Here is a 15,585-nt window from a genome sequence, read left to right as displayed (position 1 = left end):
GGAACAGATTCTCATCTCTTAAACCCCAGAAGTAGGAGGCTGAAGTCGCATGGAAAAGGCTAGAACTACAGTAGAGAGTGCTTCCTCCTCTTGCCCTGGGACAATCATCAACCCCCATCCTGATGATCCCAGGACGAGGGTGGAAAATTGTGAGACTGGTGTGTGTGTGTGTGTGTGTGTGTGTGTGTGTGTGTCCTACCCACTTTCCCCCAGAACAATGCTAGGGGAGGGTCAACCCCCATCCTGATGATCCTGGGACGAGGGTGGGAAATTGTGAGACTGGTGGGTGTGTGTGTGTGTGTGTATCCTACCCACTTTCCCCCAGAACAATGCTAGGGAAGGAGGGTCAACCCCCATCCTGATGATCCCGGGACGAGGGTGGGAAATTGTGAGACTGGTGTGTGTGCGTGTGTGTGTGTGTGTGTGTGTGTATCCTACCCACTTTCCCCCAGAACAATGCTAGGGAAGGAGGGTTGCAGGTGGAGGCCCCCAAACAACACATTCAAGAATAGCCAGGCTGCCTTTTAATGGGGGTGGTACAGGAAAGAGAGTGGTCAGTCAGGAGCCATTAAGGCCTGACAGACAGCACAACATGGCAGATTTTTGAAGTAACTGTAGATTCAGGAGATGGGCACAGGTGAAGAGCTGGGCATCCAGCCACTCACTCCCAGTCAGTTCTCTGCCAACTGGCTGCCTGGCTGGGTGGGGCAGAGGGAGCCAAAGTCCAGAGGCAGGAACCCGCAGAACAGCAATGGAAGGTAACTCAGGTGAGGCTAGAGAGAGAAGGAACACTGTCAGTAGGTGCTTCTCAGAGCATACCCCACCCTTTATTCTTAAGATGCTTGCCTCCACCCTCACCCCTTTGTTCCAGCTCAGCCCTGAAGAGCCACATTCAGAGCCCTTTCCAGATTACACTGCTTCCTTGAGTCACAATCCAGTCAGAACTCTCAATGCTTAAAAACTAACAGTAACTCCTTCCCCACTCAACTCAATTTATTCATTGTTGTCAATCACAAACCAGAGCCTCAGAACTCAAGTCCAGCAAACATCAGAGAAGGGAGTAAGGGGATTCACAAGAGAAGGGATGTGCCCAGACCACAAATCCCTCAGTGGCAGGGATGAGGCCAGAACATTCTTCCTGGAGGTAATAAGTACGTATACAGGGGCGCCTCGGTGGCTCAGTCAGTTAAGTGTCGGACTTCAGCTCAGGTCATGTCTCATGGTTTGTGAGTTCATGCCCCGCATAGGGCTCTGGGCTGACAGCTCAGAGCCTGGAGACTGCTTCGGAATCTGTGTGTCCCCCTCTCTCTGCCCCTCCCCTGCTCATGTTCTGTCTCTCACTCTCTCTCAAAAATAAACATTTAACAAAAGAAAAATTACAGGAGAAATAAAATACATGTACAATTATAAAATTAAAGTGCATACTTTAAAAAAAAATTTTTTTTTAACATTTATTTATTTTTGAGACAGAGCATGAATAGGGGAGGGACAGATAGACAGGGAGACACAGAATCGGAAGCAGGCTCCAGGCTCTGAGCCATCAGCCCAGAGCCCGATGTGGGGCTCAAACTCACAGACCGCGAGATTGTGACCTGAATTGAAATCGGACGCTTAACCAACTGAGCCACCCAGGCGCCCCTAAAGTACATACTTCTAATCAACTACCTGACACCTTCATTATCAGCTCTCATGGGCACCTCAAACTCAACAGGTTCAAAACCAAAGGAGGATAATGAGTTTTGGCTCTTCCTTTCCAGTATCCATTTCTGTTCCTTACCTAACTGCATAAGCAAGAACCACCAAAATACTGACCAGTACTGGCCACTGTGGGCAATTCTGCCTGACTTTAAGAGCAGTTTCTGAAGTTTTACCATTAAATACAATATTTGCTGTAGTTTTCTTGGTAGGTACCAATTATCAGATTGCAAAAATTTCTTTCTGTTCTTAGGCTAAAAGGTGTTGTTGTTGTTGTTGTTTTGTCCTTTAATTAAATGATTGTGTATGTACTGCCTTCTTTGTAAGATTCTATGTTCCACAAGGGCAGGGTGGGTATATCTTATTCACCAAATCACGATTTTCTGGCATGTTCAAAAAAAAGTTACTGAACAAATGACAGAACTACTGTACCACTTTCCTGTTGAGACCCTTTCAACTACTCTCTCAATTCTGATTCCCCATCAGAATTACCCAGAGAAACTTATTAAAATAAACCAAACATGGTTGGGTCTCACTCCAGAGTGAATTGGTAATGGGGGGGTGATGCCAGGAATCTACATTAACAAGCATCCCAACATAGACTAAAGATCAAAATCACAGGCCTACAGTCAAAACTTCTTGACATGGGAATTGAGGGTCTTTGACACTCTGACAATATTACCTTGCCCTTTCACACTCTCCATACTTTCCCACCTCTGGGTCTGTCTGAAGTGCTTTCCTACTCCATCTCTGCATATTCAAATATCTACTCATTCCCCTGGGCCCAGACTAAATGATTTGCCCCCGACAAAACCTTCCGGGATACCAGAGTGTTTCACTGGAGCTTCCTGAGCCACCTAAGGCACCTTTTATCTCTTCTTTGAAGGCAGTGAAGAGTTATGTGTGGCCTCTACAACTTCTCGGCGACACTGTGAGCTCCTAGAGGCAGGACACAGGGCTAAGTTGCCTGCCTATCCTACATGGAGCCCTATCGACAGGGCTCAGTGAACATCAGATGAACAAATGAATGAAGAAGGGAGAATGAGGGTAATTTTGCCTGTTGTAAGTAGGGGGTCTGTCACTGGGTACTTGCTCTACTATGGGCATATGAGGTTTCTATCCTCATAAAGATTGCTGGGATACTGGGGTGTGGCATGCCTTGAGAAGAATCCTCAATGGGAAAAGGTGAATATCAGCACCTGCTGCTCCTCCAAAGGAAAAAGAGATTCCAGAGCCTCATACCCCAGAACCTCCAGGGTTAGGCCCAAGATCCCACTTTTTTCTTAAACCCCCAAAAATCCAGACGATTGTGATTTTGATGCAATCCCCACCCCCAACAAGTCCTTTAGGGTCTCCTTAGTTTCTAAGAGCAACTTCCCCTCCTTCCCTCTGCAAACAGCTCTTTTTGGTCTCAGGCTCTGGGCTGCTGGCTGGGGACACCGACACATAAGCACACACAAACTACAAAACAATGTGGTCAGTGAGAAAATAAGACAGACCAGAGGGAAGCTTTGCCCAGAGAGGTGACACTGAGCTGAGTCTTCAAAGATGGGGATGAGCAGATACTCAGGCAATGCTCACTGGCTGTACCTTGTGACTGCTCAGCAATGCACAGGTGTGCCCTCACACACGAGGACCTACCGGTATGAATGCAGTGTGGACCCATCCTAGGTGGCATCTCCCTCCTCTACCCTCCAAAGGCAGAAGAGAGACCCAGATACCTGTCAATGAGGGAATCCCGCATGCTGGTCGCAATGGTGCTAGGCTGGGCTTCGTTCAGCTTGAAGACACTCTCCACCACTGACAGCTCTGTGCTGGTTGTGTCCAGGCCACAGAAGGCACACCAGTCATTCACCACCATCCCAGCGGCAATTACCTCGCTGCCTCGGTTCACAGTGCCTGCCTGCCAAGGGAGAGCTCAGTGTGGATCATGGCACCAAAAGCCACAGTCCTGCCACTCCCTGGCGAGGACTATCCCCAAACCCCGCTCCTTGACCTGCATCCCCAATCGCAAACTGTGACAGATAATAACTCAGATCCTTAACGCTAGGCAAAGGATCTGCCTCAGGAGGAGACAGAGATCAGAGAAAGGAATGCTTACCACAAGGGGGACCTGAAGAAGAGAAGACAGCTCATCTTGGTCTTCAATTGAAGTCTTGGGATGTACCAGTCCTCCCTGATTGCTGAAGACACAGTAGCTTCCTACTAGCACCTGGTCAGCCACTGTCTGTCTGAAGACTTCCACCTTGAGCACATCAGCCAAGATTTCTTCTGTTTCCTGTTAGCCAAAGGCACTGTACTCAGGGCCCAGAACTTCCAGGTCAAGGAACCAGGGGCTCTCCACACCCAAAACCACCCAGGGCTTGGCTCCCTAAGCCCCTCATCCCTCTGCTACCTAGCTGCATATGGAAGCTTCATGCAGAAAAAGCATGAAATACAGGTTGGAGCAGAGTCTAGACCAGCTATGGAGTCCCTAATAGCTGTGCATGCCCTGAGGAGACAGGGGCTGGTCTCCACATCACCCTCTTCCCTCTAACCCACACTCAAGAGCTCAATTGTCAATCATCTCTCCTGGTCCTGGTTACAGGATAGGACGGAGCAGTCTCCCTGATTTTGGAGGATTAATACCCTCCTCAGCTTCTTTCTGGCACTGGTCACACCTCTATTATCACTATTATCACTATTCCAATGAGTGCCTGAAATCTGAGAGCCCAAGTATAAAGAGAAACCACAAGAGACACCCCTAAGTCCTGCCTGACAGGCAAGAACAATGACTAACCACTGACTAGGCGGGTCCTGTGACTCTTGGGCGAAATTGGGCTACCTTACCCTGTCCAGGTCTGGGTGGACCAAGGCCACGTAGTCATTGCAAGTGGTGACGTTGCCCAGGGCTGAGAGCCGCTCCTCCACCCGCCGGATCTGCACTGAGTCTGGGAGGCAGTTGCGAATGTGCTGCAGCTCTTGGTCAGTGGTGTTGTTGGGCACCAGGAGACCATGTCTGTTCCCTAGAGATCCAAATTAGGGGATGGGGCAAGAATGGACCACAAATACACAAGTAGCCTGCTAAGCTCTGGGGGTTTTAGATACAATTCAGCCCAGTCAGTTTCCCCAGGAAAGCTTTAGGCCCAGACCCCAGCCCGCTAACCCATTGATCCATACAACACCCAGGGGACCAGGAGTCCCATTGGGCAGGCCAAAGATAGCCCAGGAATTTGTTCCAACACACCCTGCCCATTTTGCCATCATCCACCAGGAGGGACCAGGACTAACAAGAGGAGCTCTTGGCGTTAGCTGTATATTTTGCTACTTGAAAACTGAGGTAACGCTACACACCTATCAGAATGGCTAAAATTTTTAAAAGAATGCCAATACCAAATGCTGGAAAAGATACATGGAACAACCAATAGGAGTGTAAATTGGTCAACCACTTCAGATTATTATCTGGCATCACCTACTATATAGAATATCCGCATACCCTGTGCCCAACCTGTCCTCTCCTAGGTATTACACATCCAACAGAAACATGTACATGTGTTCACTAAAAGACATAGCAACCCTATTCATGTTAGAACTGAAAACTACCCTAATGCCCACTGTCAACAAAATGGATGAATATAATGTGGTATATTTACACAAAACACAATAAGAATGAACAAACTACAATTATATTGTGACAACAATAACTAAACCTCTGCCTACCTCCACAAGAACACAACTCTTGAACTTCTAAACTCTGAGTTACACCCATTATATATTTAAAACAAAACAAAAAAAAAAAAAAAAACACCAAGCGACAAGTCCAAAGGTCATAGTTAGGGCCAAAGAGTGTTTGGCCTGAATAAGAAAATACTCAGAGGCTAAGGTCATCAGGCTTATGATTTAAAAAAAAAAACAAAAACTCCCATATGACCCCAACGAACAGAACTAGAAATAAGGGGTGACAGTAAAGGGAGACAGATCCAGCTCCAACAAAGGACCAATGGCCAGACTCAACAGTGCTGAGAAGTAGGGGAGTGGGATAGGGATGCCACTCAGAGACATGGTAAAGCCAATTTAAGACTTAAATGGATAATGAACAAGATGACCCAGAATCTTAGCTTGTCATTTTGTAGAGGCAGAACTGGATCCTCAGAAAGAGGAAGCAACTTGCCCAGAGTCAGTGGCAAGGGAGAGAGGACATTTCCATCTTCCCTCCCAGGTGTGGAGGGAAGGTGTGGTACTTGGTGAGTCACTTGGATCCTTGAATCTTGACTTCATCATTAGTCAGATTAGGCCAATAAGGCCTGCCTGCCAGGGTCTTCGTGAAGAAGGATTGAAATCAAGTTTAAGAGTGAAAGCACTTAATGTTATTTGTTTTCCTATGATCCAGAAGCTTTTGCCAGTGATAGTCCCTGATCTGAAAGCACTTAAAAACAGGGTCCGGCACAGGCCAGAGAGATTCTCTTGTTTCTGGAGATAATGGATGAAAGCCGGAAAATCCAAGGGTCACTAGAAGTCCCCTCCAAGGCTACAATTAAAGGCTCTGGGAGGATCCACTCCCTCGTTCAGCGTCTGGCTTACCCACACACATGCGCCCGATGATGCGGCAGCCAGCGATGGACGCGTGCACCACGGGGATGGTATCGGCGAGCTCGCCCTCGAACACACTGTAGGGATGTGGATTCAGTGGTTAAGGAGCTGAGGGGTCTGAGTCCCCGACTCCCAGCACCCTCTCAGCCATCCAGCCACCACACTGCCAGCAGACACCGGAGCTCCCGCCGCACCTGTAGAAGTTCTCCGACCCTCCGATGGCCACCAGGCAGTAGGTGTTGGTGAGTTTGGCAAAGCAGCCGATCTCACAGTTGTTCTCGAAAGACGCTCGGACCGCCATGAGGCCTAAGGGCTGCGGGACCGGGAGTTCAGGGCCAACGAATCCTCTCCCGGCCGTGGGTCCGGGTCTCCCGGCCTCAGCCCTTCACGGCCCGCCGCGACCGCGCCCCTCTTGGCCCCTCAAATCTCAGGTCCCGCCCACTGGACCCCTCTAGACTGTCTAGCCCGGAATCCTCCGACTACCACTCAAGACGCGGGGAGCCCAGAACTGTCCCTTCCGGCGTCCCTCCACACCCGCTCACCAAAAGACAGCAACCCCCGCACGCTTCAACAGCTTCCACTCGGCCCTAGGTAGGTTTCCGTTTCCGCCTCGGCCCAGGGAGACTTCCGGGAGAGCTGAGTGCCCCCGCTTACGCAGGCCGTCACCGTAGCTCCACCCTCTGGGAGGAGTCTATGGTTGCAAGTGTTCCGGTCTGGACCCCACGTGGCCCCGCCCCACGCATGCTCTCATCCAATCATTCCTTCATTCATTTATTCAGGCGCTTTTTAGGAGGTACCATTGACCGAGACCTGTGGCTGGTTGGATGCGAGGCATAAGAGAGGAGGAGCCAGCGATGTCTCGAGTTGATGATGGAAGTATTTACTGAAGTAAAGCCTAAGGAGAAAGAATAGGTGTGGGGAAAGTGACATGCCGAGCGTTAGGTTTGGGACAGACGTCCAGGCCAAATCTGGAGCCCAGGGAAGAGTGAAGGGCTGAGATTTGGGGCTGAAGCCTGGGGTGGATGAGTCACCCACGGAGGCGTCCAGTAGGGAGAAATGAGACCAGGACAAAGGTCGGAGAAGGAGACGTGGCCAAGAAGTAGAAGAAACCAGTCTGAAGAAGGTATTGGAGAGAGGGAAGGATGGATGAAACCGGGTCTTAGGGAGGGTCCAGTTGGGCAGTGGTGTGGATGCTGACTGGCTTCCACTATGCATGTCCTTGGTCACTCACTCAGGAACCACTATGTCCTCGAGATAGATGGTAGCACTCAAGGGACCTGCTCTCATGGATGAGATGAACTTGATCTACATTTTGTAGAGTCTACACAAGCCCCAAGGCCTCTCAGAATGTCACAATGAGGGTAGAGGGGGCTTGGAGCCCTGTCCTCCCCTCAGCCCTTCTGCAAACATCCGTCTCCCTCAGGGAGCCCTCCACAATTGGCCTGAATGGTCAATTGGCTCTTCCCCAGCCCTCAACGTGAAGTTCCACAACTCCACCTTTCTCAGGACACACCAGGCTGCTGCTGGGTCATAGCATGTCTGCCTTTATTGATTTGTATTGTGTAAACTGTCCCAGGCAGGTGGTGAGCTCAGGAAAAGACGAAAAACCTATCAGAGCCTATGCTTCTGTGTGTGTGTGTGTGTGTGTGTGTGTGTGTGTGTGTGTGTGTCAGAGTCTGAGTATCCACACCCTCTCTATCCTCCCCAGTTCATCTCAGACCCACTCATCCTGTCCTGTCCTTGGCCTCTCTTCACCTGCTTCCCTCTACCAGGAATTCCTTTTCTCCTCCATCTGTCCAATCCTCCCCATCCTTCAAGGGCTGACGCAAAGTCTGCCTCCTTTGAAACTTTCCTCACCACTCCACTGTCACCACCCCCTGCCACTGATTCCTTGAGTTACATACAGCTCTGTCTTGCCTGCCATTGGTTTATGTATTTATCCTTATCTCCCAGGGCCTGAGTCTGATTCACTTGTCAGCCCTGTGGTAGGTACACAGCTTAGGCCAAAGAAGATACTGGTTGCTGTGTGCATACCTATGTGTGTGTATATGGTGTGTGTATGTGGTTATGTGCATATTTATTGTCTGTGGATTCTGAGGGGTCTACAGTGTGCACTGAATGCATATATTTTGTTTCGCTACTCATTTAGCCATATTACATTTATTGAGTACCTGTAACTAGAATTCTGAGTGTTTGGGTTTATCACATGGACCTTTGTTTACTTACTGAGTGTCTATGGGTATTCAGTTTGTGGGTATGAACCCTGTCAGGGTGTTGTGTGTGTTATACAGGCATTTGGGGAATCTCTGTGATGTGTGTGTTTTGTGTGCATGGGGACATGTGAACTGTTGATAATGGTGTGTCATGTCTGTGCAAAAACACAATCTTAAGCATTAGGGACACGGGTTTGGGCCCCAGCTCTGCCACTGGTTCCACTTGGACCTGATTCCAAGCAAGTCATCAAACTCTCTGGGCCTCAGCTTCCACATTTATAAAATAGGGAAGATAGTACCTATGATCCTAGAAACGTATACCTGCTAGAGGTCTATCTTGTAGAATGTTGTGAGGATGAAGGATGAGAATTAACCTGTGTAAGGCACCCAGCACAGTGGCAAATGGCAGGTACTGTGGTTTCTGTTTTCGTGTGTGTGTGTGTGTGTGTGTGTGTGTGTGTGTGTGTGTGTGTGTGTGTAAACAAGAATTCTGAACTCAGTGAGTGTCTAACTTGAGCTTCTAGACACCCTCTGCTCCCCATGCAGCCCTGCTGGAGAACCCCAGGGTCTGGAACCTGAGTAAATCTAGAATCCAAGTAGATGGAGGAAGGACATGTCCTTGGTGGGAGCAGGACTAGGACTCAAAGCGGCTTCGGAGAAGTTTGAACTTGGACTTGTTGTACTTAGTGATGAGGTCCAGTTTGCTGTGGCCCAAGGTCAGCCGCTTCTCATCCCCTGACAGGCCATTGCTACTGCCACTGTGATGGCCACCTGTGGGGCCTCCAGGGAGGCCAGGGTCAGGTCCTTGCCTGGTGCCCTGCAATTGATGATACTTGGTAATGAGGTCCAGCTTGCTATGGCCCAGGGTCAGCCTATTCTCATCCCCAGAGCCCACTCCAGCCTTTCGAGCAGGGCTTGGTCTGGGGAGACCACTGGGCCCAGGCCCCTCACCCCGGAATGGGCCAAACTTTGTGATGAGGTCCAGCTGGCTGTGGCCCAGGGTCTGTCGTCGCTCATCAAGACTTTGCTTGTCAGCCCTGGCTGAGGAGTTGGCTTCAGGGGGCACTCTGGAGCCCCCAGCCTTGGGGTACTGTACCAGGAGGTCCAATTGGCTGTGGCTGTGGTTTGAGGACAGCCTCTTGTCCTCTGGAATTTGATTGCCAGGTCTGGGGGAACCTGACTCAGGGGTACCCCCAGCACCCTGGGTCTGAGGCAGGAGATCCAGCTGGTTATATCTCTGGTTTGGGGACAACCGCCTGTCCTCTGGAGCCTGCTCTCCAGGCCAGAAGGAGCCCAAGCTGGGGTCAACCCCAGAATCAGGGCCTCCAGCTTCTCTGGCTCTGGGGAAGGGGACAAGGAGATCCAACTGGCCATGGCTCTGATTCAGAGACACCTTCTTCTCCTCCACTGTCTCCAGGGCTGTGCTAGGTACCCAGCGACTTCGTTGGGGACTAGACTCCTGGCTTCTCAGGAGCCCATTCTCTGGGAGCCGGGATAGGGCTGAAACACCCTGGGGGAAGGGGAGGAGGGGGCGTTGGCGGGCAAGCATAGGTGACCCCACTGCCAGGGTCAAGGGGCTGGCACCATTGTGGTTGAGGGCAGGGGAGGACTGGGACCATGGGGATACCCCCAACTTGCCTAGATTGGACCTGTAGGGCCCTGGCAGGGAGCCATGGTTAGGGTCAGACAGCTGGCGCTTCAGAGAGGGCTGGCCACTGGCCCCGCGGCAGGCAGGGCCCAGGGATGAGGACCCCATACCCGTGTCACTGCAGCCACCGCCTCCTGGTGGACTGAGGTAAGAGGAGTGGTCCATTAGAGGTGAGCGTTTGATGCTGCTAAGGCTGGTGCTGGAGGGTGAGGAGGATGCAGGGCTCAACACACTGGGCCGGAAGCCCAGGGCCACTGTGGGAGGACACAGTGCCCTGGGAGATACGGGACCCTCACCACCGCAGAAGCCCTCCACAGGCCGAGACTCGGCATACAGACAGCGGAACTCCCGGTCAAAGTCTTCCACGATGCGGCCCCTCAGCTGCAGCACCATGCTAGTGTGGGCCTGGCTGCAAAGCCAGGTGAAGCTGGGAACAGAGGGTCAAGGTCAGAAGGCAAAGTGCAGGAGCCTGGGGCTGGGGCGGGGGGAGTCATAACCAGGTGAACATACCAAGACAACTCCACCACCATTAGGACCTACGTGAGGCGACAGAGCTCTGACTTCAGAGTCTGTGCTAGTTCTAACTCAGCTTAGAGGACTTGGGCACATGGTTTCCCATCTCAGGGTCTCAACTCCCCCATCTGTAAAATGGACTGGGGACGAGAGTCCCTGGAGTCCCTCCAGTTCTGAGGTGCAATATGCCAAAGGCATTAAAGTAATCCTTCCACAGAGTGAGCTCCTCCAGGGCCCAGTGGGGGGCTGTCTTTCCCCCCCACTATGCCCTGAGGCCTGCACAGTGCCTGGCACTTGGTAGCTGTCAAGTCCATGTTGCCAGGGTTGGGTGGATGAAGGTAAATTCAAGCTGCCAGATCCCAGGTGCCTCACCAGCCGGTGGCACAGCCCCCCCGCCCCTCTCTCCCCTGTTCCCTGTGCTCACCTGTAGCTGCCTGCCACCACCTGCTCACAGTCGATGATAACAAACTTCTCCAGGGCCTGCCCCGTGAAGCGGCGGCCGGCCTTGCTGCAGTATGTGTCCCCACATGTGCTCCGCACACGCATGTTCTGGGCCAAGGAGGGAGGTAGGTTGGGTGATGACCTTGAGAGAATGGGGCTCAAGCCACATCTAAATCCCTTGCAGTCTCTAACCTTAAGCAGCTAAGGAAAGTCAGGTCGCCCACTCCCATTGACCACCCCCCCACATGCTTACTGACCCTTCTGCCCTCCCTGACTCCCCACCCCACCCCCTGGTTACCGCCCCTGTCCCTCACTGACCGGCAGGTGCCCCCCGTTGAGGTCCATCTTGTAGCACATCTCCAGGAAGTGCCTTAGGTGCTCCTGAGCCAAAAGCAGGTAGACAGGGACACCACGCCGGCTCGAGGCCTCCATGAGGTCACACAGAAGCTCCATGTCCGTGAATATATCCATCACGACAGCTACCACCTGGAGGACGTAGGGAGAATTTCAGCCCTGCCTGGGATATTGCCCAGCCCAGGAAAAGAGAACTGGGCTTAAAAGCAGGAGGCCAGAGCCTTTGAGAACATCTGGACTGGAAGGGCTTTTAGCAACAACCTAGCTCAGAGGTTCTTAACTTAGACTCAGCGGGGGTTCCACTGTCTTGAATGCCCAAAATACGTTTGCAAGCTTCGGTGTGCATATTTCTGGGGACATAGGGTTTATCTGTCATGGGCTTCTCAAAGATGTCTGTGAGGAGACCTAGGCCAAGAGTAGGGAAGGAGTCAGGAGCAGATACTAGACCCCAATTCCCAGTGCAGGCTCTCATGCTCTCCCACTAGCTCCAGCCCTAGCGCTGTCAAAGTTTCCCTCCTCAAGAATTAGAGCTGCAGGCCAGTTATTGGGGGCTTTGAGCCATTGGCCAGACCTGCCTCAGTTTCCCTACAAAGCAACAGAGGTCTAGTGTGGTATCTTATACCCACAGACTCCCTCACTTCCACCCACACCAAGTGAGACCAAGTTTTCTGCTCAGTTGAGGGACTGGGGCTTGTGGTCTCCTCATCTAATGGACTGCCTCACAGAAGCCCTGAAAACCCCCTCACACCATCAAGCCCCCAACTGCCCCTTCTTCCCTTTGCATATATCTGCTGTGAGAACCACCTTTGTCGTCCAGGCTGAGGCAAGAGGTGCAAAGCACTGCAGCTCTGGAGCCGGACAGAACCGGGTTCAAATCTGCACTCTGCTACTTCCTAGTGATACAGCCTTGGGCAAGTTTCTTCACCTCTGTGAGCCTCAATTTCCTCATCTGTTAAATGAAGATAATGATAGCTACATCTCATAGTTATGAGGAATTCAATGTGAAAATACTCAACACACAACAGAAGCTCAATAAATGTTCCTTTCCTGCTGCCTGCTTAACGAACAAGGACATTGGCCCACAGGAAAAGGAAGCCCTTCCCAAGGTCACTCTGAGAGTCAGTGACAGCCCAGAGTGGAAGCCTGGCTCCTGGCCCAGAGGTGGAGGGTCTAGGTGAGGGTGAGGAGGCAAGTGCTGGAGGGTGCCCTAGTCCACGGCACAGGCCTGGCTGAGGGTGGGGGAAACAAGGTCAGGTAAGAAAGATCAAAGGGCCAGGGGTGACAACAGCAGCCACCTCACTAATAACCCCATTCCCAGTGCTAATCAGGCCCGGCCCTCCCCTGCCTCGGGCACAGGCAGGTTTGCCAAGGAGGCTCTGGAGGCACCTGGGAGATTCCAGCTTGCTGGCTCCTGATCTCTGCAGCAGGCTGCTCCCCCAGACAAAGACACTGAGTCTAACCCACCTCAAATCCTTCGTGGGGTCATCTGATCCATTCCCCTGCCTCCTGAGTCGGAGGTCAGGGCTCAGGAATGAAGCTATGTTAGTCTGTGGCTGGAGCCTTCCCAGATACTGACCATGGGACCTGCTCTCCTCCCCCTCTTCTTTCTCCTGAGCCCCAGCTCCCCACCTCTGAGCCCAGAAGCCCCCACCCCTCTTCCCTTTTGGTGCAGAACTATCATCCTGGCCCTCAAATGCCATGCTGAGGCCCGGGCACCAGTGCCTTCTTCCCCGTTTCAGGCCCAGCTGGAGATGCAGTATACGAGGGGTGAGGTGCAGCTGGGGATGTGCACCAGGAGGCAGGGCCAAGCCTGGGTCCAGGGCCTGAGTCAGGGCCCCTTTCTCTCCCCCTGAGCTCTATTTCACCAACTGACTGGACCTTCCTGAGCAAGTGCCAGCCCCTCTCTGGCCTCAGTTTCCTCCTCAATAAGTCAAGGGGGTGACTCAAATGTTCATCAAGGTTGGACTTCTTAGTTTGGGAGCATAAACTCTCCAAGACTCTGATGAAGGCCATGGACTCTCTCCCAAGAAAGATGCAGAAAGGATCCCTCCTAGCAATATGCCCAATTTGCCTGCATTTTTAGGGTGTTTGGTGAGTAATGCTCTTGAGTGTCAAGGGATTACCAAGGTAAATAAAACACATGCCCACCCTCTAGGAGCTGGTGATCTGATAGAGGCCAGAGGTTCTAGTCCCAGTACTGCCCCTAAGCTGCTTTATATGGCCTTGGGTTGGTCCCTTTCCCTCCCTGGGTCTCAGTTTACACATCTGTGGAATGAATGTCTGAAGATATAAGGCCCTTACCGTGCGGGCCTGGCTGATGAGAAAACGCAGAAGGTCCTTGATGTTCTTGGCCTTGTCCCGCTGGAAGTGGACCACAGCCTGGGTGGGGCTGAAGCCTGTGGCCTGCGGAACCTCAGGCCAGCCCAAGTCCAGGTCCGGGGGGTCTATGTCAGAGGCCATGGGGAAGTAAGTGCCTGAGGTGATTTCAGAGAGCAAGCTGAGGCGGTCAGGCCCCGAGGCCTCCAGTCCCTGGGCCTCGCTGAGCTCAGGGCCCCCATGCACATGGCTGGTCATGTAGTCCACGTCCAGAGCACTCAGGAAGGGCAGCTCCCGCTCCTCGGAGATGACCCGCAGGTAGGCGGCCTCGCCCCGCTCCAGGAGGGCGTCGGCTGCCAGCCGGGCAGCCTCACTGTGCTGGAGCACCAGTGGTGAGGCCTCCCGCCACCACGGCCGCTTCAGCTCCTCCACCCGGCCCCGCAGGGGTCCCGCCATGCCCTGGGCCCCCAAGTCCCCAGGCCCTAGGCCTCCGAACATTCCTGCCCACCTGGCTGCCCTCACCCTCCAGCAGGCTCCATGGCCTACACCCTGGGCCGGCTGCAGCAGGAAGAAGATACCAATAGAACCACCTCCTGCCTGCCCGCCCCGTATGTGCCAGGGCCCCCAACACGTTGCCACCCTAAATCAGAGCCATGCTCCGCCCCATTGCCCCTGGCCTCTGGAACCTGTCGGGTCAGCCTCACCTGTCTGCCTGCTGTTGAGACTCGCCCGCTCAGGGAAATGGCAGTGCCAGGCCCTTAGCACGCACTCCTGCCCACCCCCACCCTGGCACCACCCCACCTTCACCTGCCCCAGCCCCACCAGGCTCCCAGCAAGTTTCCTCCAAACCCTGACCTTCCAGAGCCCCCATAGAGGTTGGATTATGGTCCAGAGGGGCCCAGTCCTGTTCAGACACACACATGCACAACACACACACATACACTCGCGCGCACACACACACACCAGGGTGGATAAATGACTCAAGATACCGAGATAAAGACATGAACACACAAGTAGATAGGCTGTCATGTCATATGCAGACCATACGTTTCGATCAAACCCATGTGAACTGACCCAAATGTTAATTCAGAGACAAGCCATAACCCTAAACATACCACGGTGGATATCACAAGCCTTGGCACACCTTGCATACAGGCCCTAAATAACTGAACAGGGTGTCACACAGAGCTGTCAAGGACATCAGCACCTATCTGTCCCCCGTCTGGGCCCATCTGCTCCCATGATGGCTCTGCCGCTCTCTACCTCCCTAAGTGTGACACTCACAGTCCGCTGCCCACCCCCCACCCTGGCTCTGAGTCCATCCTCCAAGGATCTCCAGCAGGGCTTTTACCCTAGTCCCCAGGAACAGCTGGGGAGTGTTAAAATGCAGATCCCCAGGATTCACCCATCTGAGATTCAAATCCAGAAAATCTGAGTAAACCTCTGAAGCCTGCTTTTTTACAAGTACCCCGGTGCACCTGGGACAGTGGACCCAGGCCCATCCCTGAGAAATGCTGTTCCACATGGCTTGGCCTGGCATGGGCCACACCACATTCTTCCTCCCCACCTCAGGGGCTGCGTATTAAATGGCTCAGAAGAAAGGTTGTTTTAGAGGAATGGCGGCACACTGCAAGGTCAGGAGGCAAACAGAGCAGGCAAGTTTCTGTTCTCTGCCCCTAACAAGGGCCACAGTCTCAGAGTCCTCAGTAGCATGAGTAAGAGGCTTTGCTCTGGAGAAGAGGGGTCGGTAGATGGCAGTTAGTTAGGGAGGCAGGCCAGGCAGAAGTGGTCACAGCAGTGCACAGTGCCAACTCACGGTGCTACCCTTCTAAGGTG

General features: G+C 52.6%; 2 protein-coding genes across 2 annotated transcripts; both read right to left on the bottom strand.

Moving 5' to 3' along the window:
* Positions 1-501: 501 nt before the first annotated feature.
* EIF6 (eukaryotic translation initiation factor 6) lies at positions 502-6,932 on the bottom strand. The gene is made up of 7 exons (XM_019458697.2): positions 6,807-6,932; positions 6,459-6,577; positions 6,256-6,341; positions 4,525-4,700; positions 3,797-3,973; positions 3,417-3,598; positions 502-773 (listed from the first exon to the last, which is right to left on the bottom strand). Exons 2-7 carry the CDS (start codon positions 6,563-6,565, stop codon positions 764-766), a joined length of 738 nt encoding a protein of 245 aa, XP_019314242.1. The 5' UTR covers positions 6,566-6,577; positions 6,807-6,932; the 3' UTR covers positions 502-763.
* An 856-nt stretch (positions 6,933-7,788) lies between these two features.
* On the bottom strand, positions 7,789-14,434 carry FAM83C (family with sequence similarity 83 member C). Its single transcript, XM_019458695.2, has 4 exons — positions 13,735-14,434; positions 11,398-11,565; positions 11,063-11,187; positions 7,789-10,552 (listed from the first exon to the last, which is right to left on the bottom strand). Exons 1-4 carry the CDS (start codon positions 14,245-14,247, stop codon positions 9,112-9,114), a joined length of 2,247 nt encoding a protein of 748 aa, XP_019314240.2. The 5' UTR covers positions 14,248-14,434; the 3' UTR covers positions 7,789-9,111.
* Positions 14,435-15,585: the final 1,151 nt, after the last annotated feature.

This window comes from Panthera pardus, unplaced genomic scaffold (genome assembly GCF_024362965.1).
Source record: "Panthera pardus isolate Hobbes unplaced genomic scaffold, ASM2436296v1 HiC_scaffold_25, whole genome shotgun sequence".
In the NCBI taxonomy this organism is placed as follows: Eukaryota; Metazoa; Chordata; class Mammalia; order Carnivora; family Felidae; genus Panthera; species Panthera pardus.
This window is presented reverse-complemented; position numbering and strand designations above follow the sequence as displayed.

Bases quoted from the DNA above. Each gene is read 5' to 3' on its own strand.
- FAM83C (XM_019458695.2), bottom strand. From the start codon at position 14,247: ATGTTCGGAGGCCTAGGGCCTGGGGACTTGGGGGCCCAGGGCATGGCG. The intron at 11,566-13,734 runs GTAAGGGCCTTA...TACGTCCTCCAG, and splicing joins TCATCAGCCAGGCCCGCACG to GTGGTAGCTGTCGTGATGGA. The intron at 11,188-11,397 runs GTCAGTGAGGGA...TCCTTGGCCCAG, and splicing joins TCAACGGGGGGCACCTGCCG to AACATGCGTGTGCGGAGCAC.
- EIF6 (XM_019458697.2), bottom strand. From the start codon at position 6,565: ATGGCGGTCCGAGCGTCTTTCGAGAACAACTGTGAGATCGGCTGCTTT. The intron at 4,701-6,255 runs GTAAGCCAGACG...TTGGATCTCTAG, and splicing joins CATCGGGCGCATGTGTGTGG to GGAACAGACATGGTCTCCTG. The intron at 3,974-4,524 runs GTAAGGTAGCCC...TTTGGCTAACAG, and splicing joins TCCACCCAGACCTGGACAGG to GAAACAGAAGAAATCTTGGC.